Below are 27,237 nucleotides of genomic sequence, written 5' to 3'. Positions count from 1 at the left end.
ATCACTAAAAGGTTGGAAAAACACCCAAAACTTACAGGAAACAGTAAAAATGTCTAAGATCCAGTATCGGACAGAAGATTTTCTACAACTGACCATTACATGGTGGCCAGAAGATATGACAGGCAGATGTATCTGAGCATCTTCTGGCATTTAAATGGAGTCTGGCAGTCATACGCTGTTGTAGAGACTTCAGGTGTAAATACCCTATTAAAAATTTACACTTGCACACACTGACTCAAACATGTATATTTTTATTATATGTTACAATTTATTATGTAGCAAATGTTATACCAAGAACAGAGGATACAATCAAAACAATACAGTCCTATCTACACTGAAGTTCAGTGGTTGGCGGTAGGTCTCTTCCTGACATAGCAGCCTAGCCTTCTTGTTTTTACTTTCTTTCATTCTTTCTTTCTCTCTTTTTTTCTTTTTTCCTTATTTATTTATTTATTTAGAGATAGCATCTCTATGTTGCCCAGACTGGTCTCAAACTCCTGGGCTCCTGGGCTCCTGGGCTCAAGCAATCCACCTGCCTCAGCCTCCCAAAGTGCTGGGATTACAGGCATGAGTCACCATGCACGGCTTTCTGTTTTTTCAACGGCAATTTTACATGGTCACAGGACAAACAGAACCACAATGTATGTTTCAGATTTTATGTAACTAATTTCATATACTTTTGATAAATTCTATCACTTCCCTCACAAACACTTGCTTTCCTCTGTGTCAATACTTTGGGATGTCAGGGGGTTGCCAGGCCCCAGTCAGGATACCCTCATCTACTCAACAAAGCCTGGTTTATACATCCTGTATAAAAATGTATAATGTATTAAAAAATTGTATATAAATGTAACAAATAACTACAAGACACTGAGCTTTGGGCTTTCTCCCTCATCCAAGGAACCCATTCATTCATTGATTCAACACTTACTGAACTTACTACAGGTTAGCTCTGAGTTACCCCCTAGAGAAATCAAAGCTGAACAACACAGCATCTCTGGCCTCAAGGGCTTCCCTAGACTGTAGTAAAGGCAGACAGTTTCAAAACAGCAGTAGCAAAAGCCCTAAGAGAGGCAGCTGCAGGGCACAGAGCAGGAACAGAGGTAGAGCAGTCCTCTACCAGGAGGAGTCAGAAACAGACACTCTTAAAGAAGAGACATTGCAGTTAGGTTTTTCAGGTAAAGAAGCAGGAGGTGGATGGTCAGCCCAGGAAGCATTTCAGCAGGTGCAGAGGCAACAGTCCTCAAGTAGCCTGGCATCTCTGAGGAGTCAGTGGTTCCGTAGGATGGAGGACAGAGTATGAGAGAAAGAACCGCCCAGCACAGGATGAGATTGCAGACGGGCCGATTTAGGAGGGAACTTGTGTACCATAAAATGACTTTGGACTCTACCCTGACTAAAAAAAAAAAAAAAAAAAAAAATTAAAGATTTTGGGTTTTACAAGTGAACTATATCAACAAATCTGCTTTATGAAAAAGGTCACTTGTGGCTTAAGTCCAAAGCATGTACTAGAGAAAGGAGAATGCAGAAAGGAGAAAGATCAGAAGACTACAGCAGTAATTCAGACCAAAGACGTACCTATTCAGCATACCAAGGAGTATACCAGTTCCTTGGACTGGCAGGACAGGGCTTCTCTGAGCACAGATGGAGCAGAATGTGAAGCCCTAGGTCCCAGTACAGCAAGGGCTTCCAATATCAGAATCACAAGCCTCAGAGCTCAGGGTTTCTCTTGCTCCTCCAATGAACGGGAATCCTCCCTTTTTTCTAGCCCCCTACCTTCTAGGCATCCCTGTTACTGCAGGTTTCTTGTTTTGTTTTGTTTATTTGTTTGAGACAGGGCCTCACTATGTTGTCCAGGCTAGAGTGCAGTAGCTAGTCACAGGTGGAATCATAGCTCACTGCAGCCTCAAACTCCAGGGCTCAAGTGACCCTCCTGCCTCAGCCTCCCAAGTAACTTGGACAAGTGTGAGCCATCACACCAGCCATGAATTTTATTTTCACTCCAGGGTTCCTCCCTGCTCCTGGTCCATCCTCACTCAAAGACGCACACATTTATTCCCTTCACGTAACTCAGCACTGTTTGGTCCTTGGCTCTTATTTCCCTATTTCTCCCCACCCCTCTAGCACCCATCCCTATCTCCTGAGGCACCTAGTGGCCTCTCTGTCACCACTGTGCCCCACACCCCCACCCACCAGCAGTCAGCACACTGACTGACCATCACTACCAGAGACTAATGCTAGAGTAAAGAGACAACAAGGGGACTTATTTCACACAATACTGGTATCAACACTAGTATCTTATTTAAAAAGTAAAGTATAGTGAGCAATTTCTTCAGCACTGTCCATAGAACCCCAAAGCCTAGGGTTGTGCCTCCAGATTCTGGCCCTAGGTCTTATGTATAAAGGTGTTTGATACCATGAAGGGACCACATGCTTCAGGCTGAGACAGATGAGTGCCTGAATCTCAGCCCTTCACAGGTGGGTCCCCTGCAACAAATTACTGGCCCTCTCTATGTTTGCTGTAAGGCTGGAGTGTGTGCACGGGGCCAATTACACAGGCTCAGCCCTTGGTTAGCATTCATCTTAAAGTCGGGTTTTCCTCTGCCTGTCCACTCTTATTTTTCTGTAATTTAAATATGGATATGTTTATATACTATATAATATTACATATTACATATACTTACATAATATATATAATTATATATGTATACTTTAATATTATATAGTATATAACTTAAACATAGTATAATTTAAGTAAGTATAGTATATATACAGTGTTTGTGTGTATGTGTGTATATATATAGTGTGCATATATATATATAATTATACACTATAGTTTCTATTTATCCTTCCCAAAATCTCTCTCGAAGAAGAATCAATCCTAAATCCATCTTTCTTCCTCTGCCCAGTCTTAGAAAGAATCACACACACAAAAAGATAAACCATTTTCCAAGATACCTAACATTGGTCAGGTGACAGGAATAAGAGGTGACAAGGGGGAGGGGAGGGAGAGGAGGCGGAAATTACCCAGAAGGAAGAGGAAAAAGGTTTTCCAGATATTTAAAATGTAATTCCACTCAGCTGTTTATCTTGGGCGATCTTAGCAGCCGGTGACTCACTCCTATGGGAAGTATCTCAATATGCAACTTCTATTCTTTTGTAGAAGTTCTGAGTCTTCCAGGATATGAGACACCCTTTCCTCCTCAGGGCTGTTTCTTCAGGTGCACAAGTGAATAATATCATCACCATCCCAAGTTCTTATCTTCATTTTAAAGCTTGAAGGGGAAATATCTGTCTTAACTTTCATACTGATTTATCTGTGATACTTTATGCACTCCCTTACTGTGTATTTTTTAAAAAATCAGGGTAACATCTATCTTGAAGAAGTGGTTGTTCAAAGTAAATGAGATAAAACTATGAAACATTTCTAGCTCCTTCCCTTGTCCAGTCATCCAGTTCTATATCTCTCTGAATGCTTATCAAGCTAGCACACTGCCTTATACATCGTAGGCATATCCCATAAATAATCATCCAACAGAAGTTTTTCTACCAACATCTCATAAAATATGCCCTTATGCTTGTCACTAAGAAAAAAAATGCAACAAGTAAATCTTTAGAGGAATGTACTAGCTACTCTCAGGAAACACATATTTAAGGGTAATAGAAAAAGAAAAAAAAAATGAACCAAATATTGCTTCATTCTCTTCAGGGACCTGACATTCAACAGCCAGGACTTGAAAAAACAAAGTACCCCTAACCCAATGCCCCAAACCAAAGTTTCATATAATAAAACTTCCATCTACTTTTTAAAAATGCTAACCTACATGATTAAACCTGTCACCCTAGGTTTTTATAAATAACTGTAGCAAAAAGAAATGAAGCATCTGAAGACTCTACCTCTTTTGGTTGCTTTGAAGGCACCCAAAGTGATGTGACAACTCAAGACAATGTGAGCAACTTTGCAAAAATGCCATTATTCAAATAAACATATACCTGGAGTTATTAGTCAATATCTACCATCAAAAAATCTAACTCAAATGGGAGCAGTCATCTACACTTGTAATCCTAGCACTTTGAGAGGCCAAGGCAGGAGGATCACTTGAGCCCAGGAGTTCAAGACCAGCCTGAGCAAAATAGTGAGATCCTGTCTCTACAAAAAGTGAAAATAATAATAGCCAGGTGTGGTAGTGCATGCCTATAGTCCCCAACTACTCGGAAGGCTGAGGCAGGAGGATCACTTCAGCCTGAGAGACCAAGGCTGCAGTGAGCCATGATCACACCACTGCATTCCGGCCTGAGCGACAGAGACAGACTATGTCTTTAAAAAAAACAAGTCTAGCTCAATTAAGTCTGTGACTCCAGAGGTGGGCCTGGGGAGTCAGATCTCAAACCACAGAGAGGGCCAACACTAACTACATTGATTACACTGAGGTTGAGAATTCCTCTTCTGTTTTTTTATATCCCTCTTCCTACAATGCCTAAAATGCCTTTAACCCTTCTGCTTGGGCTGCCATACAAAGTACCACAGGCTCGGTGTTCTGAAGGATGAAGTCCCAAATCAAGGTCTGGCAGGACTAGCTCCTGGTGAGGACTCTCTTCCTGGCTTGCAGATTGCCACCTTCTTGCTGCACCCTCACATGGTCCTTTCTCATGCTACCTATGAGGAAAGCATGTGAGCTCTCTAGGATCTCTTCTTATAAAGACACAAATCCTATCAGATCAGGGACCCACCCTTATGACCTCATTTAATCTTAATAACCTCCTTACTCCATATATATCCATATTGGGATTTAGGGCTTCAACATAAGAATTTTGGAGGAATATAAACATTCAGTTTATAGCACCCATAAATAAGCAATTATTTTTATTATTCTGTAATTGTTGAATAAAATCTCTTCAAATTGTTGACTTTCTATGTTGAAAGGTCTGTCCTGCATAAATTATCCCTGGGCCCACAGTTCAACAGGGCAGAGTTTATAGAACAAAGGAAAAGTGAGCAGTGACACCAACATCAGTCTTCTAAGCAAACATTTCATGGAGAGAACAGAATTTTTACCTTAGGTGAATTCATTTGAAGCTGTTTCAACAAATTAAAAGAGCGATTAGAGTTCTCTTTCAAAGACTTATACCCCAAAGCTATATGAAAGCACATCTTCACTGTGGTTACTGGAAAATGAACACAGCAGTGACATCACAGACAGTCAAACTGGTATAACAAGGAAAGCTACTTTCAAAATTTTGAAAGAGTACTTTCTGCACATAAATGACAAACTAAATTCAGGCTGTCCAGATGCAACTTGTACCAGTCCAACCTCTAATCCTGAAAAGAAACCCCACAAAGGAAATAATGTTCAGCTTACAAAAGAACTTACATAATTCTTTTCTGATTATAAAAGAAATGCATGCTAATTTAAGAAATTACTAGAAAGTATGAAATTAAAAATAAGCCATCTCCTCAATTGTAACAATTGGTTGTAAGAACATTACAGGTAATGTGTATGGCAATTCTTCACCTGTCATAAGTATTTTCCCATCTTAAAATTCGTTACAATAATTTCTACATAGTATATATATATGATATCTCCCAACCTGGGGCAAAGAACATAAATATTTAGTCTTCAGAATCAATTTCCATAACTAAAGATGAGAGTATTAAAGCAGATTTTACATACAATTAATGCAAATACAGTTCTCCTAAAAAAGCAAACTGGAGGCCGGGCGCAGTGGTTCACGCCTGTAATTCCAGTGCTTTGGGAGGCCTAGGTGGGCAGATCACCTGAGGTCAGGAGTTCGAGACCAGCCTGATCAACATGGTGAAACCCCATCTCTACTAAAAATACAAAACTTTGCTGGGCACAGTGGTGGGCGCCTATAATCCCAGCTACTCAGGAGGCTGAGACAGGAGAATCGCTTGAACCTGAGAGGCAGAGGTTGCAGTGAGCCAAAATTGTGCCGCTGCACTCCAGCCTGGGCGACAGACTAAGACTCCATCTCAAAAAATAAACTAGCAAACAAACTGGAACAAACCTTTACTATGTGTGTGATTTTTTAGGAATCCTCAGATCTTATGCTTAATGTCTTTCATCCAGACTACTGGAGAAAACCTGAGAGGTTTCTTCACTCTTCATACTTTATAGAACTGCCTGTTGATGTTTTGGGTTTTCCTGTTTCTTTGAGACCCTGGCTAACCCCTGAGCCTGTTATCAAGGCAGCTTCACAAGCTCCTCAACCTACTTTGGCTGCCAGAGGAGAATGGAGAACAGGTTCTCTCCTCTCCCCAGGATAGTGAATAATGTTTCATGTAGGATCTCGGTTGGGGCTATTTTCAGTTGCCTTATGTACATGCATCCCCATGTTCCCAAACCTGCCTACTTCTGGTTGCCAACAACAGATGAGATTATTCCATTTTGGAGGAAAAAAAAAAAAAAAAAAAAGACATAGAACCAAATCTCCACATTTCTGCTCAAAGACTTCAGGGAGAAATTTTTGGTTAATGTCCAATTGATAGTCTAATATACAGCAAATTTCTTGGTTTAGGAAAATGTTTCACAACTTGGGAGATAAGTTGTTAGTAAATTCAACCAGGAAAACTTTCAAATTTCATATCCAGAAGGGTTCCCACCAACCACCCTCCCACCAACCTTCTCTCTCTGGCACACTCAGAGGGGACACGAATGGGGGAGGAGAACAAAAACACATGTGTTAGTGGTTTCCAAAAGCCTCCCATGTAAATGTCATGCTCTCCCCTCTTCCTCACTCTCCTGTTTTCTTGAGAAATAGCCATGTTTTTGTTCATTGCTAAGTGACAGATGCCTGTCCAGATTTAGTGGCTTTCCTTCTTCCACAGAGATGCAAATGTGATCACTGATTAAGGCAACCTGGATCTCGAACCTCTCTACAGTGCTAAGGACTGAACTAAAAATAAAGGTATGGGTTCAATTCCACTTTCAGATCTGCATTCAAGGCTAGTTGATGTGTACAGCTCCAAGCCAGGTTCCCAGTTGTAAGTTATTTTATGCCATGTACCATGATTTTAGGGCAATTCAGATGAAATCATCTCTTATCCCCCTACCTCTTTCTCTGTCACCAATACCCTGCCAGAAAAACTACGCTACCCAGTAACCTTCGTTATTGCAATACTTTGAAGGCACCTATGAAATCACTGTCCTTATGAAGACCACAGTACACTTCTCAATGGTGAAGTGGCATCTTCTATAGACCCTTTTCCACCCACCTACCCATCTTCCTGTCCCACTCATTTCTGAGAGTGGTCATCTCTCAATGGAAGTAAAAAGATGGGGTGAAAAGACAAGGATTACAGATGCTTCTGGCAGTAAATGGGGCGTTCCAAGTTGGATGTATTGACCTGGTCTCTAAGCTGGTGACAGAGAGTGGGGAAGGGGCAATGGGTCTTCCTGTCATCTTTCCAGTCATTGAGGCCTCTCTGCTTAATAAGGGAAAGCCAAAAGAAGCCACCAACAGGTTTTTTTCTCTTTTTTAATCTAGCTTTATTGAGGTATTGTTAACTAATACAAATTGTATATATTTAAGTTGTACAAACTGATGTTTATATCACCTTAAATATACATACATACATTGTGAAATGATGACTACAATCAAATTAACATATCTAGCACCTCACACAGTTCCCTTTCTTTTATTCCTGTGGTGAGAATACTTAAATCCATTCTCTTAGCAAATTTCAAATATATATTATTATTAACTATAATCACCATGCCGTATCACTGAAAACCAAGAAAACATTGGTTTTCTTCATCCAGTTCCACCTGCCTTAGGGAAATTTCACGTGAATTTTGCCAACAGACTTTCTGTCAGACTTAGTTTTTAATATCATTAATGTTTGCCTCTTTCTGTGAATTTATTGTTATTTTACTGATTAGTTAAATAGAGCCTACATGAGGGGAAGGGAACCTAGCACCATCATAAGCTAGAATTCCTTCCTTTAAATCACTGATTTTTCAGGAGTACCATAGTATAACTTTAAGAATTCTTGTGGTTCCTAAGAGGTATTATATATCTAACAACAAAAAAAAACTGCATGTACAAATCTATTGCTTTACATATTGAAGCATTTTTTTCCATTTTTAGATGTGTGCGTGTTCTTAAATGCTGTTTCAGGGATGTATAAATCTTGTTCATTGAAATATTATTCATGCACTGTTTTTCAATATCCTTATTGAGAAATCTCACAAACGTGCACAATCTGGCATGAAATATTTATTTGGGAGAAAACTGTCACAGACATAGAAATAACTAACGCCTTAGCCAGGCAATGCCCTAGAGGGAAGCAAGAAAAGACCATAAAACATAGTTTACTACCAACTCTAAATGGACAGCTAATATTTCTTACTTTAGAATCCTTTGTACCCATATTAATAAAATGCCTCGAGATGACTGCTCTTTGAAATTTGGGGTCTGTAATGTTAAAACTTAGAATGAACAGGCAGACTATACAGAATCAAAGTCAAAGCAATTAGCAAAGTCTCATTTAGACCCATTACTTCGGCCTTCACTCATAAGCCAAATAACCTCTAATCACTCTTCAGCACAGAACTTCTCTTTTTTGCTGTAGACTCAATTTCTACTAGATCTCATCACCTGAATGTTTTGCAGATATCTCAAAAATTGCAAGTATCTCAAACTCAAGGTGGCCAAACAAAAGTCTTCATCTTACATAAGCCTGACCTGCCCAGAAAAAAAAAAAAAAAAAAAAAAAATGGCTCTTTTGTTGAATGACACCTGTATTCATCTAGGTGCCCAAGCCAGAAACAGGAGGACATCTGCTATAAATCACATTTATATCCCCCTGAAATTCACATATTGAAACTGTAATCCTCAATGTGATTTGGAGATGGGGGCCTTTGGGAGGTAATTAGGCCATGAGGGGGAGACTTTATGATGGGATTAGTGCCCTTATATGAAGAGATGAGAGAAAGCTTGCTTCCTTTCCTCCCCATGACCCCCTTCCCCCTACCCATGTGAAGATAGAGCAAGAAGATGTCCACCTGCAAACCAGGAAGAAGGCCCTCACCAGGAACTGACTCAGCCAACACCTTGATCTTGGACTTCCCAGCCTGCAGAACTGTGAGAAATAAATTTCTTTTGTTTAAACTTTCCAGTCCATGATATATTTGTTACAGTATCCTGAACTAAGACAACATCCTAAACTTCTTCCTTTCTTTAACTCTGTTATATCTGATGACCAACCATGTTGCTTTCATTTCCTAAATATTTCTCAGATCTATCCACACTTCACCATGACAATGACTGCTAACCTGATTCAGGGACTTATCTCTCACCTCAGTTACTGCAATGCCTCTCTTTACTCATTTTTATGCCACCTCTTCCTTCATAAATAACAATGTGTAATTTAAAATTCAATACTGCTATTTCCAAACAAAGTTTTTTTAAAAAAGAATTTACTGATAATCTCTATATTCTAACAAAAACATTGTTCTCATCTGTGCATTGACTGCCTCTTCTCTATATGCTACACATTTTATGTAGCTCTAATCATAATCTATACTCTTCTTTTGTCATTTAACACTAGATACCTGGAATATATTTTTGAAATAGTGTTATTTATGAAAATATTTCATTTCATGATTGTCTGATGCTCCAATGTGCTCACAACCAAAACTGATTTAAAGACTACATGGTCATGTAAGTTGTTTCACAGACAACACAGCAAGAGACAACTCTGTGCATAAAGCGTTTTGTTGCTATTGATTTTTTTGTCATGTAAACTTTAAGGGATGGGATTACTGATTCAAACTTCTGCTAACCACTGTTATACTAGGTAATGTGGCATAATGGCTTACAGAACAGTTTCTAGGCAAGACAACTTAGGTTCCAATCCTAGCTCCACCATTTACAGTGTGACCTTAAACAAGTTACTTAATCCCTCTATGACTCAATTTCCTGTGAAATATGAGTGATAACTGAATCCTCCCTCATGAGGTATCATGAGGATTAAATGACAATATAAGACAAACTCTTAGAACTGTGCTTTACATGTAGCAAGTGCTCCATAAATGCTATTTTATATTGCAGTTTCCAATAAAAGTTATACAAAAGTTTCCAAAAGGATCATGATTACCATACATTCCTCAGGGAACTGCATATCAGTTTTACTGCAATTACGTTACCAAAGGCATTCCACTTTTTTGGTGATTTTTATTTACTTAGTAGTTACCCAATGTTATCTTGGCACAATTTTTTTAAATGCCAGAGAGTCCAAGAGTTGTTCCTTAAGTAAGTTTAAGTTGCTTAAATGAAGCTAGACTTGGGGAACTTCAATTCCTTATTTTTTGTCTTATATCCTGTAGCCAAATAAGCATACAGTTCAATTTTTTAATAAAACAAGTTCTACAAGTTGCCTTGTCTTTCTAATAATGATCGGCAACATAAAAAATGGTACAAAAGAATAGTGAGTGGTAATCCTACAACTGGCAAAGTACCTCAGTAAACCCATTATCTTTATTCTTCTGTTATAGTGACCAGAGAGTGTTGTCAAAGGACATGATATAGAAAAGTCCAATATTGGTCATTATGCAATCCTTGTCAAAAAGGTCCTAGTAGGAAGATATACAAGTACTAAAAGAGAAAACGTATGCAATGTATATGATGGCTTTAAATATTTGTTCCATCTTTAGTAAGAAATACTACAGACTTTGACTTACATTGAAGGAAAAAAGTATAATTAAATTCTTTGTTAAAATAAACACGCATATCTGACTATCAGAGACAACAACCACCATTATCGACTCCTTGCCAATGTCATGAAACGAACTCCACAGAAACCCAGTAAGATTTGAGTTGCAGTCCTTCTGGTATCACAAATTAGCATTTAAAGCAGTTTTTTTCAAACTGTGGGTCAGGACCCATTAATAAGACAATTTAGTGACCAGTATTTTTTTTCATGAAAAAGAATAGAACATTACAGAGTATGAGCAAGTGCTATTTCAATTATATGTGTGTGGGGTGGTACTGGGGGATAGTTGTATGTATACTAGGTCAGGAAATTAACTATATTTCTTATGGATAATAGTTAAACAAGATCAAAAGCTACTAATTTAGAGTAAGTCACTTAACCTTTATGAAACTGTTTTCTCATCTCTTAAATAGAAATTACTATTCAACTTCAAAGGGTAGACTCAGATAAAACAATTTCCCTTTTTAAGTAAAACATTGTATTACTATGTTACAGTTACAGCATTTTAGAAGGGTTTCATTAGCGTTTAATGTTCCTCTGACATATATACTCATAGCATGAAGTCACTATGATAGAAACTTAGACATATTGGATCAAACATAACTGAGAAAATGTTATCTCCTTTTGGAAAGGAATAGAGCTAGAGATAGGAAAACCTAAATTTCTTGAAATTTTTATAATCTCCCTTGTGGTATCTACCATAACAGCCTCTAAAAATACACACACACACACACACACACACACACACACACACACACACAAACAACAAGACCATAGAAGAAGGGCAGCATCTCTATGTGGCTTCAGGGGCCTTGTGAAGAACTGTTACTTAGGAGAATGACCAAAAGAGGGGAACATTTTTATAGGCCATTCCCATAGGAGGCCAGATCAAGAACATGAGCTGCCATCCCACTGTCTCTGCATGGCCCTTCAGTGGTATTTTACTGGGAGGTATAAATCATTCCTCTTCTAGTCCCACTTAAAGTTTAGAATCCTGTGTCAGGCTCTAAATGTCACAAACAATCCCAAGCAGCAGATCATTATTTAGCTCTATGTGCTATGTAGGTACATCATGGGATCACTAACAGAAAACATTTTAAGAAACTCTTAGCTAAGAAACTGCAAAAAACTAAGAGTAATGGAAACACATCCTCTTTATGCTCTCTCTCACACGTATGCTACCATTAACGCACCCTTCTGAGGTGAATGACACCTAACAATTCTGTATGAATAAGAAAAGGTGCATCTTCCACCAACATAGAAGGGACTTTAAAAAGGAACATGATTCCTACCCAGATGCGTCCGAAAACCCCTTCAAGAGAAATAGAAGATAGGAATTTATCTGATAACTGAGTGATACTCACACCATACAATTTATTTTTTAAATGACACTTTTGACTTCAGATCAGCTTGTTCTGAGTTTTGCTTCTTATAAAGGTTCATGGATTTTTCTGCACCGATCAATCCAGCCCATGTTCTCCTGTCAAGCTTAACTAAGCTCACACATGTAAAACATCTGGCTAGGTTTGAGAGGTACAGCCTTCAGCTCAGGAAGATGCCATGACTCACCTGTGAATCTATGCATAAAAGCCTATTGGACAAATGAATGCAAAAACATATCTGCAAAGGTCTTAGCTTCCTCCATGAATAATTCCCACCACTTTAAGCTGGGGTAGGGTTGGGGGAGGAATAGGGGGTGCGCTAACAGATGAGGGCATGCAGGAGGTAGAGGTAATCTGAGGAAATTAGTGAGTATGCAATCAAGAATGCTTTAGTCAGCATTTTGTGCAATAGATCACTAAAGCATGTTCCTCCAGTCTCACTGAAACTTTGTACACTTTGATCATCATCTCCACTTTCCCCAACCACCCTCTTTCCCCAGACTCTGGCAACCATCACTTTAATCTCTAAATTTATGAAGTAAACTTCTTTAGATTCCATATGTAAGCAAGATCATGCAGTATTTATCTTTCTGTGCCAGACTTACACTTACTTCACTTAATATCCTCCACATTACTGAAAATGACAGGATTTCCCCCTTTTTCAAGACTATATAATATTCCATTGTGTATAGATACGACGTTCTCTTTACCCATTCATCTGATGACGCACACTTAGGTTGCTTTCATATCTCAGACATTTTGAGAACTGCTTCAGTGAACATGGGATAGCAGATATTTCTTCAGCATACTGATTTCAATTCCTGTGGATATATACCAAGTAGTGGAATTGCTGGATCATATGGTAATTCTATTTTTAGTTTGTTGAAGGTCCTCCATGCTGTTTTACATAACAGCTGTATTAATTTACATGCCCACTAACAAGTGCACAAGGGTTCCCTTTTCTCCGCACTCTCACCAATACTTGTTACCTTTCATTGTTTTTATACAGTCATTCTAACAGACGTGAGGTGATATCCACAGAATGGAGATATAATAAATAACAATGCATTGTATACTTCAAAAGTGCTAGAATGGATTTTAAATGTTTTTTACACCACAAAAAATGGTTAATTATATGAGGTGTAATTTGTTAATTAGCCTGATTTAATCACTCCAACTGTAAACATATATGAAAATATCACACCGTATGCCATAAATATATACAGCTGGGTGAGAAGGTGCATGTCAGTAATCCCAGTCACTCAGGAGGCTGAGGTGGGAGTATTGTTTGAGGTGATCAACCAGGAGCTTGAGGCTATCAACCAGGAGTTTGAGGCTATAGGCTATAGCGCACTATGACGGCGCCTAGGAATAGCCACTGTACTCCAGCCTGGGCAACAGAGCAGGACCGTGTCTCTAAATTTAAAAAAAAAAAAAAAAAGGAAACTTAAAAAATATATAATTATTATTTGTCAAGGACAATATATTTTAAAAACAAACAAACAAACAACAACAACAACAACAAAAAGCAGAATGCTTCAGTCACTGCCCATGGAGCTCCTGCTAGAGAGAGAATCAAACAAATTGAGAAAGAGAGCAACCAGCACCTCAGTTCTGGCAGCTTGCCAGGTAGCGTTTGCTTACCTCTGATCTTACTTAAAAACCATGTGAGATATGTCACAACAAAAGTGTCTCTGTCATAGCAGTCTCAACACAATGAAGATGTTTTTCTAACCAAAAGACACAGTTAGTTGGAAGAGCTCTACATAATTAGTACCAGGAAAGGCTTTAGTTAACACTTGCCCCAGACGCTGGGACCCAGAGAGGCTAAGAGATTTTACCTAAGGTTACACAGCTGGCAGCAGTGTCTAGCCCAGAATCAAGAGCTAACTAGAATCTCCTAAGGTGAAATTGCCTATCACTGTGCGTCTTAATATGTTTTCTAAAAGACAAGGTTCCCTGTTCCTCAGAACTATAACTTCATCACTATACCTTTTCATAAAATCAAAACACTTACGACTGAGTATTCGTTGTTTGAATGAATTTAATCATTCATTAAATGGGGCAGGCCCATACATCAGATATGAAAAAGAATTTCCATCTCCGATACATTTTATTACAGACATACAATTTAAGTAATTTTACCCATGTTTACAGTATGCTGCTTGAAATTTAATCATAAGTATATAAAAACATAATTATCTCATACATGAGAGTATATGAAAAGTACCTTTGCAGAAATATATAATTTATACTAAAACTTCACATATTCTGTCACAAAGACTGATTTATTTCAAAGAATGAAGAAACTGAATTACTACTACATCTGGTAACAAAAGATCTGTGCCCATAAGCTCTTTTAACATCTATAAGAACTACTGAGAAAAACACAAACATTAACTAAGGTTAAAAGAAAAAAAACAACTTGCAATATAAGCAGCTACAAACAGTGCTCTCCATGTTGAAAAATAAAGTCCACACATAAGTATCCTAGCAAAAATTTCACTACACACACACACGCCTAACAGATGGATTCTAAAAAACAGCTAAGCACTCCACAATCCAAATGCTCAAAAATTAATAATAAAGGTTATTTAACATTCTGGCACATGTGATATTGAGAACAACAGTAGTAATTTGGGGCAGAAGACCCTCTCTCTGCTCTCGCCCTTCATCTCATTCAACCTCTTTTTCTCAATTGTGAGCACACCCTTCTGCCTCCCCTACTCTGCAATCAAATCACAACCACCCAAAACCGAGGTGTCTGCTGCAGCCCAAAACATTTGACTGATAATATCCGGTTTGCCATTCCAGGAAATCCCAGAGCGGTTTTTAAGCCTCTGCCCACAGCTTATAAAGAAAGGCAAGAGAGGAACTAATCGATACCAGCACCCCAGCTGTGACCTGGCACATGAAGAAATCAAGAAAATAAATCCCATCCATAATCTGTATAATTTAACACTTGGAAGAGAGCAACATCTGGGATCGACTCCAAGCAGGACAGTTTTGCCTGGATGGATCTGAGCTTCCTGCACTGAGTGTTAAAGCCGCTTAGGAGGCGATGCCCTCTGGTCCCTCACCAGTCCAGCAAAGGGAATATCATTTTCCTAGCAAGCGTTAATCTACCTCCCCAAAAAAGAGGAGAGTGAGGAAAAGGAAAGTAATAACCACTAACATCTACTCCTTGCCAGTAAAGAGGCTGGCAAAGACTCCCCTGACACTTTGAAGGAGGGAAAGCTGGAAACCTTTCCCAAAGGTGGGTTCAGGTCAAACTATTGTCTTGCTAATCAGTCACAATACAGAATGGAAGCTAATGTGAAATGTGGATATGACTTTGGTGAATCCTACAGTCCTTTCAATGGACCCCAAAGTCCTATCCCCAGGCAAAGTTGGGAAAAAAACAAAAATCCCCTCGGACTACGACTCCCTGGGAAGGCTTTCCAGATTCTTTAAATTGCAGGAAAATGAATTTAGAACATAAACAGATACCTACACATCATCTAAATCACTAGATCTGTCCTCAATTTTAAAACACACACACAAACTACACCAGTCGGCAGAACAGGGCATTATAGGAAATAAAGAGTGTTAGTAAAATCCATAATGCTTTCTCTCTGTTAGACCTTCTGGGAGGTTATAATTGCATTTGGCCGGCTGCAGGCTTGTCGGAGAGCCTGGCTTCTTAATAGTCTCAACCCTAAAAGGAGTAACTGTCAAGGGGCGACCCAGCTGAAATCAAACAACAAAAACGGGAACTGTAACCCGCCTGAAATGGGAGGAGGAAAAGGGAGACTCCTGTATTCATCAGTCAACATTAATGTCCTTTGTTGTTCACCTTTGCACAGAACAGCGAGCGCTATCCTGTTCCTTTTTCTCCGAACGCCAGTGTCAGGATATGCTTTCCTAAAAGCTATCTCCCTGCCCCCAAGAACCAGGCTTTCCTATCCCCCTCCCTATTATCACTCAGCAGCCCTGTATCGCCACACCGCCCCCACTGCGCTCACCCAGGGTCGAGAGGGTGGCCAGAAGTAAAAACACTGCTGAAATACCCGTTCTCCTCCAAAGACCAAAGAACCGAACGGCGCAGATGTTGAAATTTACCATTGCCCCCGCCCCGCAACACACACACCCCATAAACCCGGGATCACAGGGAGGGAGGAGGGTCAGAGAGGGCTCAGCCTGTCAGAGCGGCTCTCTCCAGGACCCTGCCACATTCCACACTCCGGGAATGTCGATCCGAGCCAGAGGGAAGGGTTTGCGCCTCCCTACTGTTTTGGGGGTGTTCTCTCTGCCCAAGTGTTGTTGTCTCCCTCTCCACCCAGGGGAACCGTTGCAGCTCCCTGTCGCTTTGGGGAAGAAGGGTAAGGAAGGAGAGAAACCCTGTTCGCCTCCTCTTCCAACTTGACACACACATACACACACAGAGACAGACAGACAGACAGACAGACACACACACACACGCCCAGTTGCCACTCCAAACTCCGCAGGCAGAGCCCGAAGCGAGCGGGCCGGCCGCGCACTCCCCCAAGCTGTCCCGGCGCTCTGGGAATCTGTGCGGGGCGCGCCGAGCCGGCGGTGCGGGGCGAGAGCCTGGTGCGCAGCCCTCTGCCTGGAGCTGGCTCGGCAAAGCCCCGTACCCGCTGCGCGATGCCAGGATTAGGCATTTTCAGCCGGGCGGAGCAAGAGGGGCGCGGGGGCAAGGACGAGAAATGCGCACTCGCTCGGGCCAGAGCAGAATAAAAGTTCGCCCCGCGGAGACTCACCCACGCCGTATTTCTCGTGCTCCGTAGGTATCCACATGGCTAAAGGGGCTCCGGGGTCTTGAGGCTTTGTAATCCCCGCGCCCCTTCTCCGGTTCACAACAATGCACAGTCCCCGAGCAGCGCTGCAGCGCCGGAGCCCGGGGGCTTCGCGCGGGCTGCGGGCGCTGGGCAGGATCTGCGCTGGAGGCTCCTGAGCCCAGCGTTGACACTGCGCCGCCAGCAGCTCTCCCGGCGGCGGCTGCTCACAGTCCTCAGATGCGCTCCCGGGGACCCGGCGGCGCAGTCATTGTTCTGATTCACTGAACTAAGCGAACACGCCGGGGCACTCTCGGGCGCACCCCCGCCCGCCAGCGCCTAGTCCAGCCCTCCCGTCCCGGGGCCCCGCGGCACGCTGGGAATTGTAGTTCTGGGCTTCCCCATCCCGGAAGTGGGAGCGGCAATTCCGGTTCGAGGCGGGGATTCAGTTTTACTAATTACGTCCTATTGGCCCAGAGGGCGGTGTAGGTGTGGAGAAAACACCGCGTCGACGGGGAGTTCACCTCCAGTCGCATTTCTATTGGTGCCACCCCGCCTCTGCCCCGCCCTGCGGCCCTCCCTTTTCTTCTCTGCCGGGTAATGGCTGCTTCCAAGACCCAGGGGGCTGTCGTCCGAATGGAGGAAGACTGTGATGGGAGCTGCAGCACAGTGGGGGGTGTAGGTTATGGGGGTGAGTACGGTGCCCCGGAGGCGCGGCTGATGTGTCTTCCTTTCACTATGACCGGGAGTGCAACGGACCTCTGGTCTGACCCTAGGAGCCCTTTAGCTCTGGGCCGCCTGGGTTCAACGGGGCCCCACGGGTGGTGGCCCAGAGGGATGGGGTGGAGCCGGGGGCGGCTACTTGGTTGGGGCTGCCCGGGGAGGGCGGAGAAAATGCCTTGGAATGGCCTTCCCCTCCGCCGGGGAAGCTCCCTGAGCGTTTGTCTTCTAGTTTGGAGCTCCCAGCTTTGCGCTAGCTGCTGAGTGGGTTTGGTTTAGGTCTGGTTCGCGCGCATGTGTTTATAACTTTGGGATTAGCAGCTCTTTTTTTCCTCACCAGTACACTGCCTCGGTTTGCTTGGTTTGACCTTGCAGATGTGTTTTATTTAGCTTCCGTAGACTTTCCAGTCGCAGACTGGTGGTCAGTGCTATCCACTCTACACATTTGCCCAGTTTGTGAGTGAAGTGTCTTCTTAAGGGAAAGTATCTCACAACCTCCCTGTCGATAGTTAACTGCTCTGGGTGTTCTCCAGATTTGGATGTGGAGCCTGAGACATCTTCCCAGTCTCTGGGTCCTTAGAGAAAGAAAAGGAAAGTGGTAGATAATTCGCACTCGTGGCTTCAAAGAACATTTGAAAAGGGTTATGAAAATCATCACAACTTTGGCTGTACCTGACTTTCAAGTTGTCCTCTGATCCACTGTAGGAATAAAAAACCAAATTTTGAAAGCTGCAGGGGGATTGTGTTTAGGACTCTTTTACCCTTAGTCTATCCCTCCCCCATTCACCCCACCCCATTTTTGCCTTGGTGTGTAATTTAGCACAAGTTATCTTTTTCTGATGAACATGGTTTGGGGCTTAAATATGGTTCTCAGACTGTTGAGACTTTGTTTTTCGGTTTATTTGTTTTTGCTTTCACAGTTAAATTGATATCATCTTAAATATTTACCTCAGCGGCACAGAGATGAAGTGCAGTTTTTTCCCACTTCCCAACTGTGGAACTCCCTACTCTGAAATTATTTTAGTACCCCTACCAAACAAATCTTTGGTAGTCTCCTGAGTTAAATATTGAGTTTAACACCCTAATGGTTCATTATTGGGTTGGTTATATATTGGGCTATCGGATGGTAACAAACTATTAAGGTTTCCTAGATTCTCAAAGTTCCAGAGGGCTACGAGTTTGAGATCAAAAGATACACTCTTTGGTGAATTTATCTCACAGTCTAACTTATTTTAAAAACTGCACTTTGGGAGGCCGAGACGGGCGGATCACGAGGTCAGGAGATCGAGACCATCCTGGCTAACACGGTGAAACTCCGTCTCTACTAAAAAAATACAAAAAACAGGGCGAGGTGGCGGGCGCCTGTAGTCCCAGCTACTCGGGAGGCTGAGGCAGGAGAATGGCGTGAACCCGGGAGGCGGAGCTTGCATCCGGCCACTGCGCTCCAGCCTGGACGACAGAGCGAGACTACGTCTCAAAAAAAAAAAAAAAAAAAACTGGCCGGCGCGGTGGCTCAAGCCTGTAATCCCAGCACTTTGGGAGACTGAGGCGGGCGGATCACAAGGTCAGGAATTCGAGACCAGCCTGATCAATATGGTGAAACCCCGTCTCTAATAAAAATACAAAAATTAGCTGGGCATGGTGGCGGACGCCTGTAGTCCCAGCTACTCGGGAGGCTGAGACAGGAGAATCGCTTGAACCCGGGAGGCGGAGGTTACAGTGAGCCGCAATTGCGCCACTGCGTTCCAGCCTGGGAGACACAGCGAGACTCTGTCTCAAAAAAAAAAAAAAAAAAAAAAGGTATGCCTTTCAAAAATGTAAAGTATTTAAAAGTATTTATTTTTAAATTTTAAACGTTTAAACGTTTTTAAAACATTTCAAACCATTCAGAAGTGTGTTAAGTAAAAAAAATGAAAATTCCTTCACCTCGCAGTACCACTTCCCGAGTATAAAGTGGTAAGAGTTTGGTACCTAATCTTTCCAACATAATCTTTTTTTTTCTTTTAATCCTACAATCCGTATTCTGTTAAACCAACCTATACTTATATGACACCCATCTGTACGGTTTGATTTTTTTTAATAAAAAGGATAAATCTAGGTAAACTAAAAGATCTGCAACCTTCTTTTTTCTTTCAGCAGTCTATCATGGAAACCCTTCCACGTCAGTACATTTGTTTCCTTTTTTTTTTTTAAGGACTGTGCCCATCATATTCCAAAATATGAATGTGCCATGCTTTAGCCATTCCCTTATAAATGAACATGTAGTGGGACTTTAGTTTTTCAGTAATGTTGCAATGAACAGCTTTATGTACATATATTCTTGCCCACTGGGTGTATATTTTGGGGGAAAATTGCTGGATCAAAGGTTATGCAAGTTTAAAATTTTGATAGATGCCAGACTTTACTCTTAAAATATATTCAGCATACATTGCCACCTGTAGTATATGAGTGTTCTTTCCCCCATATTGTCACAAACTTTGAGGAAATAATTAATCCAGGACCAATGTTTCAATGACTAGTGGATTAAGTAACTGATAGAAAGCTTAGTTTTTGGTTCCAGTTTGTTTTCAACAAAAGTGTTGAGTAGTAGCGAATTTGCAGTGTCTATAACATAAAAAAATTTCTCATCCTGGGTGAGAACTACCCAGTATTCTCATTGTCTTGTAGCAGTCAATAGGAGAAATTAATGGTTGATATTTTTATGTCATTCTTATAAAATTGTCATTAAAAATTCTGCTTAGTAGGCCCGACGCGGGTGGATTACGAGGTCAGGAGTTGAAGACCAGCCTGGCCAAGATGGTGAAACCCCGTCTCTACTAAAAATACAAAAAAAAAAAAAAAATTCTGCTTAATAACCTATGTATTATTCTGTTACTTTTTCCAAAATCTTTTCAAAGCCAACAAAGTGTGTTATAAATTTTAGGTGTAAATATTTACATTAAAAGTATATTTTTTTGTTAGGCAGTGATTTAGGTTATCAAGGATGTCTTGCCCTGTAAAAATCATACACCTTTTTGGATGAGTTCATGACCTTTGTAGGGACACGGATGAAGCTGAAAACCATCATTCTGAGCAAACTGTCGCAAGGACAGAAAACCAAACACCGCATGTTCTCACTCATAGATGGGAATTGAACAATGAGAACACTTGGACATAGGATGGGGAACACCACACACTGGGCCCTGTCGTGGGGTTGGGGGATGGGGGAGGGATAGCATTAGGAGAAATACCTAATGTAAATGACGAGTTAATGGGTGCAGCAAACCAATGTGGCACATGTATACATACGTAACAAACCTGCACGTTGTGCACATGTAACCTAGAACTTAAAGTATAATAAAAATAAAATTTAAAAAAGTCTGGCTAACACGGTGAAACCTCGTCTCTACTAAAAATACAAAAAACTAGCAGGGCGAGGTGGCGGGCGCCTGTAGTCCCAGCTACTCGGGAGGCTGAGGCAGGAGAATGGCGTAAACCCGGGAGGCGGAGCTTGCAGTGAGCTGAGATCCAGCCACTGCACTCCAGCCTGGGTGACAGAGCGAGACTACGTCTCAAAAAAAAAAAAAAAAAAAAAGTCATACACCTTTTTGACTTCTTGAAAACTGCTTCTTTTAAGAGATTTTCCTCTTGCTCTGATTAAAATGTTAGTCTGTGCGTTTAATACCCTGGGACAGTGAGGCCTAGGAAGACTTTTTATAGAAATCCTTGCAGTTCCTCAAAATCTCTGCTAGTGAGTCAGTGGGTGGGGTGTAGGCAGGTGCAACACTTTCACTGAGACCGCTGTGTTGCCAGATTTCTGTGGCTCCATCCTTCTCCAAGAAGGTCCCCAAACTGACGAGGTCAAGTCTCTTTTGTGCTTGTTTTTGTTTTGTTTTTTGTTTTTTGTTTTGAGACAGAGTCTTGCTCTGTAACCCAAGCTGGAGTGGAGTGGCCTGATTTTGGCTCACTGCAACGTCCGCCTCCCTGGTTCAAGTGATTCTCCTGCCACAGCCTCCCCAGTAGCTGGGATTATGGGCGGTTGCCACCATGCCCAGCTAGTTTTTATATTTTTAGTAGAGACGGGGTTTTGCCATGTTGGCCAGGCTGGTCTCGAACTCCTAACCGCAGGTGATCCACCTGCCTCGGCCTCCCAAAGTGCTGGGATTACAGGCGTGAGCTACCATGCCCAGCCGACTAGGTCAAGGGTTAAAGGACACTGCTTTACATACATTTGAAGAGTAACCAGGGTTTCAATTTGTCTCCTAAAATTAAGAACAGATAATAAATAGATTCAGCATCCCTCACGTGGTGTTACTGGCATTTATTCCTTTGCTGTTTTTAGTTAAAAGTCAGCAAGATAGCACAATTTAATGATAATACATTTAGGAGGCTTTTGTGACTGAGGCTGTATCTTCTGACAGTATTAATCTGTATCTCCATATTGTAATATTCTGTCAAAGTCAACTTTTTTCCCTCCGAATGCATGTTTAGTAGTTGATGATTTGGGTAATGCTTGGGTTCTGGAGACCATATTATCTGATGATTTTGGTAATGTTTATCTAGAGAACTTACTATCTCATGTGTGATGTCTCTGGAAGAAAGGGGGAAGGGTAGCAGGTGATGTAAACTCCTCATTCTTGTATTTCCTATTTTAATAAATGGCATCAAGTCTAAGCTAGAAACCTAGGAAGCATCCTTGATTCTTAACTCACCTTCAGGTACTGAATTTGATCAGTTAGCAAGCCTTATTTTTCTGTGCCTGAAGTATCTTTTGAACCTGTTCCCTCTATTCATTGCTACAGCCACTATTCTAATTCCACTAGTAACCCTCACCATTACTGCTGAATTACCTACCTGCATCTCCCATAGCCCAGAAAGTGCTCTTGAGAACCAGTTGTATGTGTATTTGTCAGCCTGATTCTGTTCTTGGCTTATTGTTAATGTTTAATAAATGTTTGACCAGAATGGCATTCTAGCCTGGACGATTGCAAAACCTTCCTGTTGATCTCGCTGACTCTTGACTTTACCTCCTTCAATCCACATTGTAAAACAAATATATTCATGGATCTCCACTTTAAAGCTTCAGTGTAATTCTGCTACATGTATAATTAGGTCCAAATTCTCTGTGTGGCATTTAAGATTCTAATTTACTTGTCTAGCCTCATCTTCAGTCACCCTGCTTCCTTTGCCATATCTCCATTATCCACTTACCATGTCACACTGTAGTTATTTTTTGGCAACTTTGTCTACCCCAGTGGACAGTGAACTTCTTGAGGTCAAGACTTGTCTTATTTCACTTTTGTACATCCAGTGTTTATCAAAGCTGCATACGGTAAACATTGTGTAACAGTCTAATGTTAGAATATGCTTGAAATTTATTCAAGGCATTTAGATTGGCAACTATTTTAAGCAGAGGAACTGAAATAGAATAAAAAACTAAGTAGATGTTTTATACTTGTGAAAGGTATGCATACCAACTAAAATGCAAAATATCAGGAAGATATTCTGTCAAGGTGATCATAGTTCGCATTTAAGGATAGTTTTTCAGTTTTTTAAAATGAAGTTTTAATGTTGTTTAAATAATAATTACATTTTTTAAAAGAATACTTTAGATCTGGCCTTTATAACTTTAAGCCTGTAACTGAATGACCTACCACAAGGACCTTGAATTCTGTCTTTCATTATCTATATGGCTGTTACCAGTTTTCTACAGGCTGTCATTCTATTTCTATAAACCATTAAGTACAGTCTCATATATTTGACATGACAGTGGAAAGAGGACTAGACCTTATTTTGGCAAAACTGTATTTAAATTCCAATTCTGACATTTAATAGCTGTGTAACAGGTTTATTATATGTGCTGCCACATTTATGGAAATATCCATATATACCTGTCTTGCAGTTATTGTGATTATTTCATATTTATATATTTATGAAAGTGCAGCATATTTCCTATTTTAAAGTCAGACCTCAGTAAGTATTAGTTGCTTTCATTATAAAGATATGCCTAATTATAAAAATATGCCTATCAAGAACTGCCTTCTCTTTGAGACTGCATTCACTTAGGAAGCAATCTAAATTGTGGAGTAACCCTGGGGAAGCTTAGGAATGTGTTGGTGATAACTGCTTATGCTGTCAATGCTTTCCTGGAATTTGGGGGTTGTCAGAGTATCTGTCAGTGCTACATACTAGTATTACAACTATGTGCTCTGCAAGCCTTTATATTATCTTCTGTATCTTTTCTCACTTCTATACAGTGCTACTCTACTCACACCCAGCTCCCCACCCCCATACATGCAGTGACACTCAAAGTCATCAAGAAACTCAAGTAACATTGTATACTGGGATTTCCTTGTGAGGTATAGGCCGAGGGATGTCAGAGAAGATAAGAATTATAGAAACTACTCTTGTAGGTCTTGTTTGGTGATATGGTTTGGCTGTGTCCCCACCCAAATCTCATCTTGAATTCCTATGTGTTGTGGGAGGGACCCGGTGGGAGATAATTGAATCACAGAGGCAGGTCTTTCCCATGCTGTTCTTGTGATAGTGAACAAGTCTCATGAGAGCTGATGGTTTTAAAAAGAAGAGTTTTCCTGTACAAGCTCTCTCTTTGCTGCTATCCATGTGAGACATGACTTGCTCTTCCTTGCATTCCGTCGTGATCATGAGGCTTCCCCAGCCACGTGAAGCTGTAAGTCCAATTAAACCTCTTTCTTTTGTAAATTGCCCAGTCTCAGGTATGTCTTTATCAGCAGCATGGAAACAGACTAATACATTTGGTATAAGGTTCTGAAGAGGCCTTCTTTAAAGCATTCTTTTGTTTTCCTATGACAAATCAATGGGACCCAACTTGTAGGATGTTTAGAGAAGAGCTCTTATTAAAAGGGATATTATAATAATGATGATGCATATAACATTTTTTTGAGCCCTAACTGTGCCAGATACTGTTTCAAATGCTTTTATAGGTATTGTCTCATTTCATCTTCACAGCAACCCCTAGGTGTCATATTATGCTTTTTATTTACAAATGAGGAAACTGATGAAAAGAGTAGCTTGCCCAAGGTCACACAATAACTGAAAAAAGACTTTTATCCTATGCACAGTTGTCATGATGTCTCATAGTAACTAAATTCCATTGAATGAAGTCTGAAACAGACTTTTCTCACACATAAATATGCTCTAAAGCCAATGTTACTTTAGAAAGGCAGTATGGAATAGTGAAAAGATTTTAAAATCAAGTCAACTTAGGATCAGATTCTGGTAAACCTCTGAACTTCAGTTTCTCTTCTGTAAAATGAGTAATACTGTAGCTATATTGCTGGGATGTGGAAGTGATTAGGTGAGATGATATAATAGTCTGGTCTTCAATTGAGACTGTTATTTCAGTCATAGGTATAGGCACATCTTTGGCATATGTGCCAGAAGTGATACAAGTGATTTTAATATGTCTTTTGCACTTGAAGAGCAGTTTATTATTGAGGGATTTGATGGGTCAGATACTGAATTACATTCACTTATTGTGTTGACCTTGACCTTCCCATTCATGCAAAATTATGATGCTGCCCTTTACAACACACACTCATACACTTACATTTGGAAAAACTGTAAAGAGGATGTTGATCAGATTCATATAATAGAAATCATACTCACTTCTAAATATAAATCACGAGTATATAGAAACAAGCAGTGTGCATAAACTGCTATCTCCAGTGATTAAATCTTTAAATGTTTCTATTAGCTCTTCTTAGAGAATTTTGCCACAAACTTAGGGTTCAGTTTTGACTTATTTGATAAACTTCTCAGACGCTGAATGAGTTGGCATTTCATTGACAGTACCTTAAAGACTTGCTACCTCATGCTGAAACAAGTATGTTCAACTGACTGACTTGACCTAAAGGTGAGCAGGGCAGCTTTTTTCGGAAGTGGTGATAGATTTGACTGATCAGTCTTCTGTTTTTCTTTACATCTCACTGATCATCTTTGTGACTAGTGGCATTTATCTGCAACATAGGCAGCTGGGGTTGGATGATATCTTTGGCTGTAGGAACCAAGTAAAGTTTTCTAGAGCTAAACAGGATTTAAACGTTTGCTTCATGGGGTGAAAGGAGGATGGGAAAGAGGGAGTCAACAATTGACAAGTGGTAAAATATTTAAAGTTTTATAGGATAATGTGGGATACTATTAAGCTTTCTCCATGAGTAGAATATTTAAAATAATCAATGTACAGTATTGAATCAGTAAAATGTATAGAAGGAAAAACTGGAATAAGAGTCAGAAGACCTGGATTCTGAATGTGAATTTGTAGCTTTTTAGCAATGTGAACTTGGGAAAAATCCTTTAACCTCTCTGAGCTTCAGTTTCATCAGGAAAAAAAAAAATGATATTGATATTATTGGGAGGTTTGGTGAGGGCAGTGTACATTAAAGTACTCTATTAATCTTGAGGCACTATGAAAATATAGGAACAAATAATGCTACTGATAAAGGTCTGTCTCAAGAGGCAGTAGCGGGTACAAGTCCAAACTTTAGACTTGGATAAACTGGAGTCAAAAGGAGCTGTCAGCTAAAAGCTGTATGACCTTGAGCAAGTAATAGGACCTTGTTATTACTGTTATGGCTGCTGCTGCTGCTACTACTACTACTACTACTACTACTACTACAAAAGCTTGGATGTAACTTTAAAATGATTACAAACTAATCAAAGAATATTAAAGCTGGAATGAAGACAAATCCCACATTATACAATATATAAACTCTGTAAGGACAGGAACTGTTAAATATACCTTTAACCTCATCCTTTGGGACAGTGTCATGTTGTGATGGCATTTGGTGGTGTGTGGCAACTGTGAATCAGCCCCTTGCTGGGTTCTATATGGGATACAAATGAAGAACCCCTAGCCTTATCCATGTGGACATCTCAGTGTAATTGGTGGGCTCTGCATCCCTGTCTCACCAGAGCTAATCAGAGAGTCCCTTCTAATTCCATATAGCACTGTGGGAAGAAGTAGATACTTTCGAATCTGTGATATGCATGCCTTGCCAGAGGCGCTGAGCACACTAAAGCTTTTACATGTGTTTATTTTTAAAAGAAAGGAAATTCTTGTTTTGCCTCCTTGTTTCTCTAATACTGTCCTCATTTCATGTTTTTTCTTAACTGAAAGAAGAACTCTCCCCTCCCCCCAAGTAATCACAGAGGCTCTGCCTTTAAAAAACTTTTTTTAGTGCTTTTATCCAAATAGAGAGATTTGTGGGTTTTTTTACTAGTAAAGACCTCAGAATTGTAATTGTGGTTATTTATTTAACACAGTCTTCTGTTATGTAATAAGCTTCTATTCACCAGTAATAGCCAATTAGAAAAGAAAATATCCTGTACCCGCTAATCGTAATTACCATTATAAAGCAATTAATAGCAGGAACTGTTGCTGAACTGTAACATAACATCAATCAAGCTGTCTTTGCCAAGGCACCATACAACTGATTTTCTCAAATGAAGGAGGGGAGGGGAAGGAAAGGAAGGTGAGAGTCTGCAGGCTTATTTGAATTTCTTTCAAGCCAGTTTATGAATGACTTTTGAATGCCTTTTAAATATGCACCCACTCACGAAGGAAAGTAATGCTAATAATGTACTGGGACATTGAGCTATT

The 27,237-nt window shown here is 40.5% G+C and overlaps 2 protein-coding genes across 8 annotated transcripts in view; one reads left to right on the top strand and one right to left on the bottom strand.

Moving 5' to 3' along the window:
- LOC105475271 (dedicator of cytokinesis 4) overlaps positions 1-17,201 on the bottom strand; it is a 474,119-nt gene extending 456,918 nt beyond the window's left edge. For 4 of the 6 annotated variants that reach the window (XM_011730365.3, XM_011730370.3, XM_011730367.3 and 1 more), the window contains exon 1: positions 16,122-16,251. In XM_011730365.3, the coding sequence (XP_011728667.2) occupies positions 16,122-16,251 (130 nt within the window). Of the gene's footprint in view, positions 1-16,121; positions 16,252-16,880 lie in introns of those variants that run through there. The other 2 variants (XM_011730368.3, XM_011730372.3) reach the window with 1 other exon arrangement.
- A 148-nt stretch (positions 17,202-17,349) lies between these two features.
- The window catches only part of LOC105475268 (zinc finger protein 277), a 147,782-nt gene continuing 137,894 nt past the window's right edge, over positions 17,350-27,237 (top strand). Inside the window, exon 1 of one of the 2 annotated variants that reach the window (XM_011730362.3) lies at positions 17,350-17,586. In XM_011730362.3, coding sequence (XP_011728664.2) covers positions 17,496-17,586 — 91 coding nt within the window. In that variant the 5' untranslated portion in view covers positions 17,350-17,495. The remainder of the gene's footprint in view (positions 17,587-27,237) is intronic. The other variant, XM_011730364.3, reaches the window with a different exon arrangement.

This window comes from Macaca nemestrina, chromosome 4 (assembly GCF_043159975.1).
Source record: "Macaca nemestrina isolate mMacNem1 chromosome 4, mMacNem.hap1, whole genome shotgun sequence".
Classification (NCBI taxonomy): Eukaryota; Metazoa; Chordata; class Mammalia; order Primates; family Cercopithecidae; genus Macaca; species Macaca nemestrina.
Note: the sequence above shows the minus strand (reverse complement) of the source record. Positions and strands in the feature narration are given on the sequence as shown.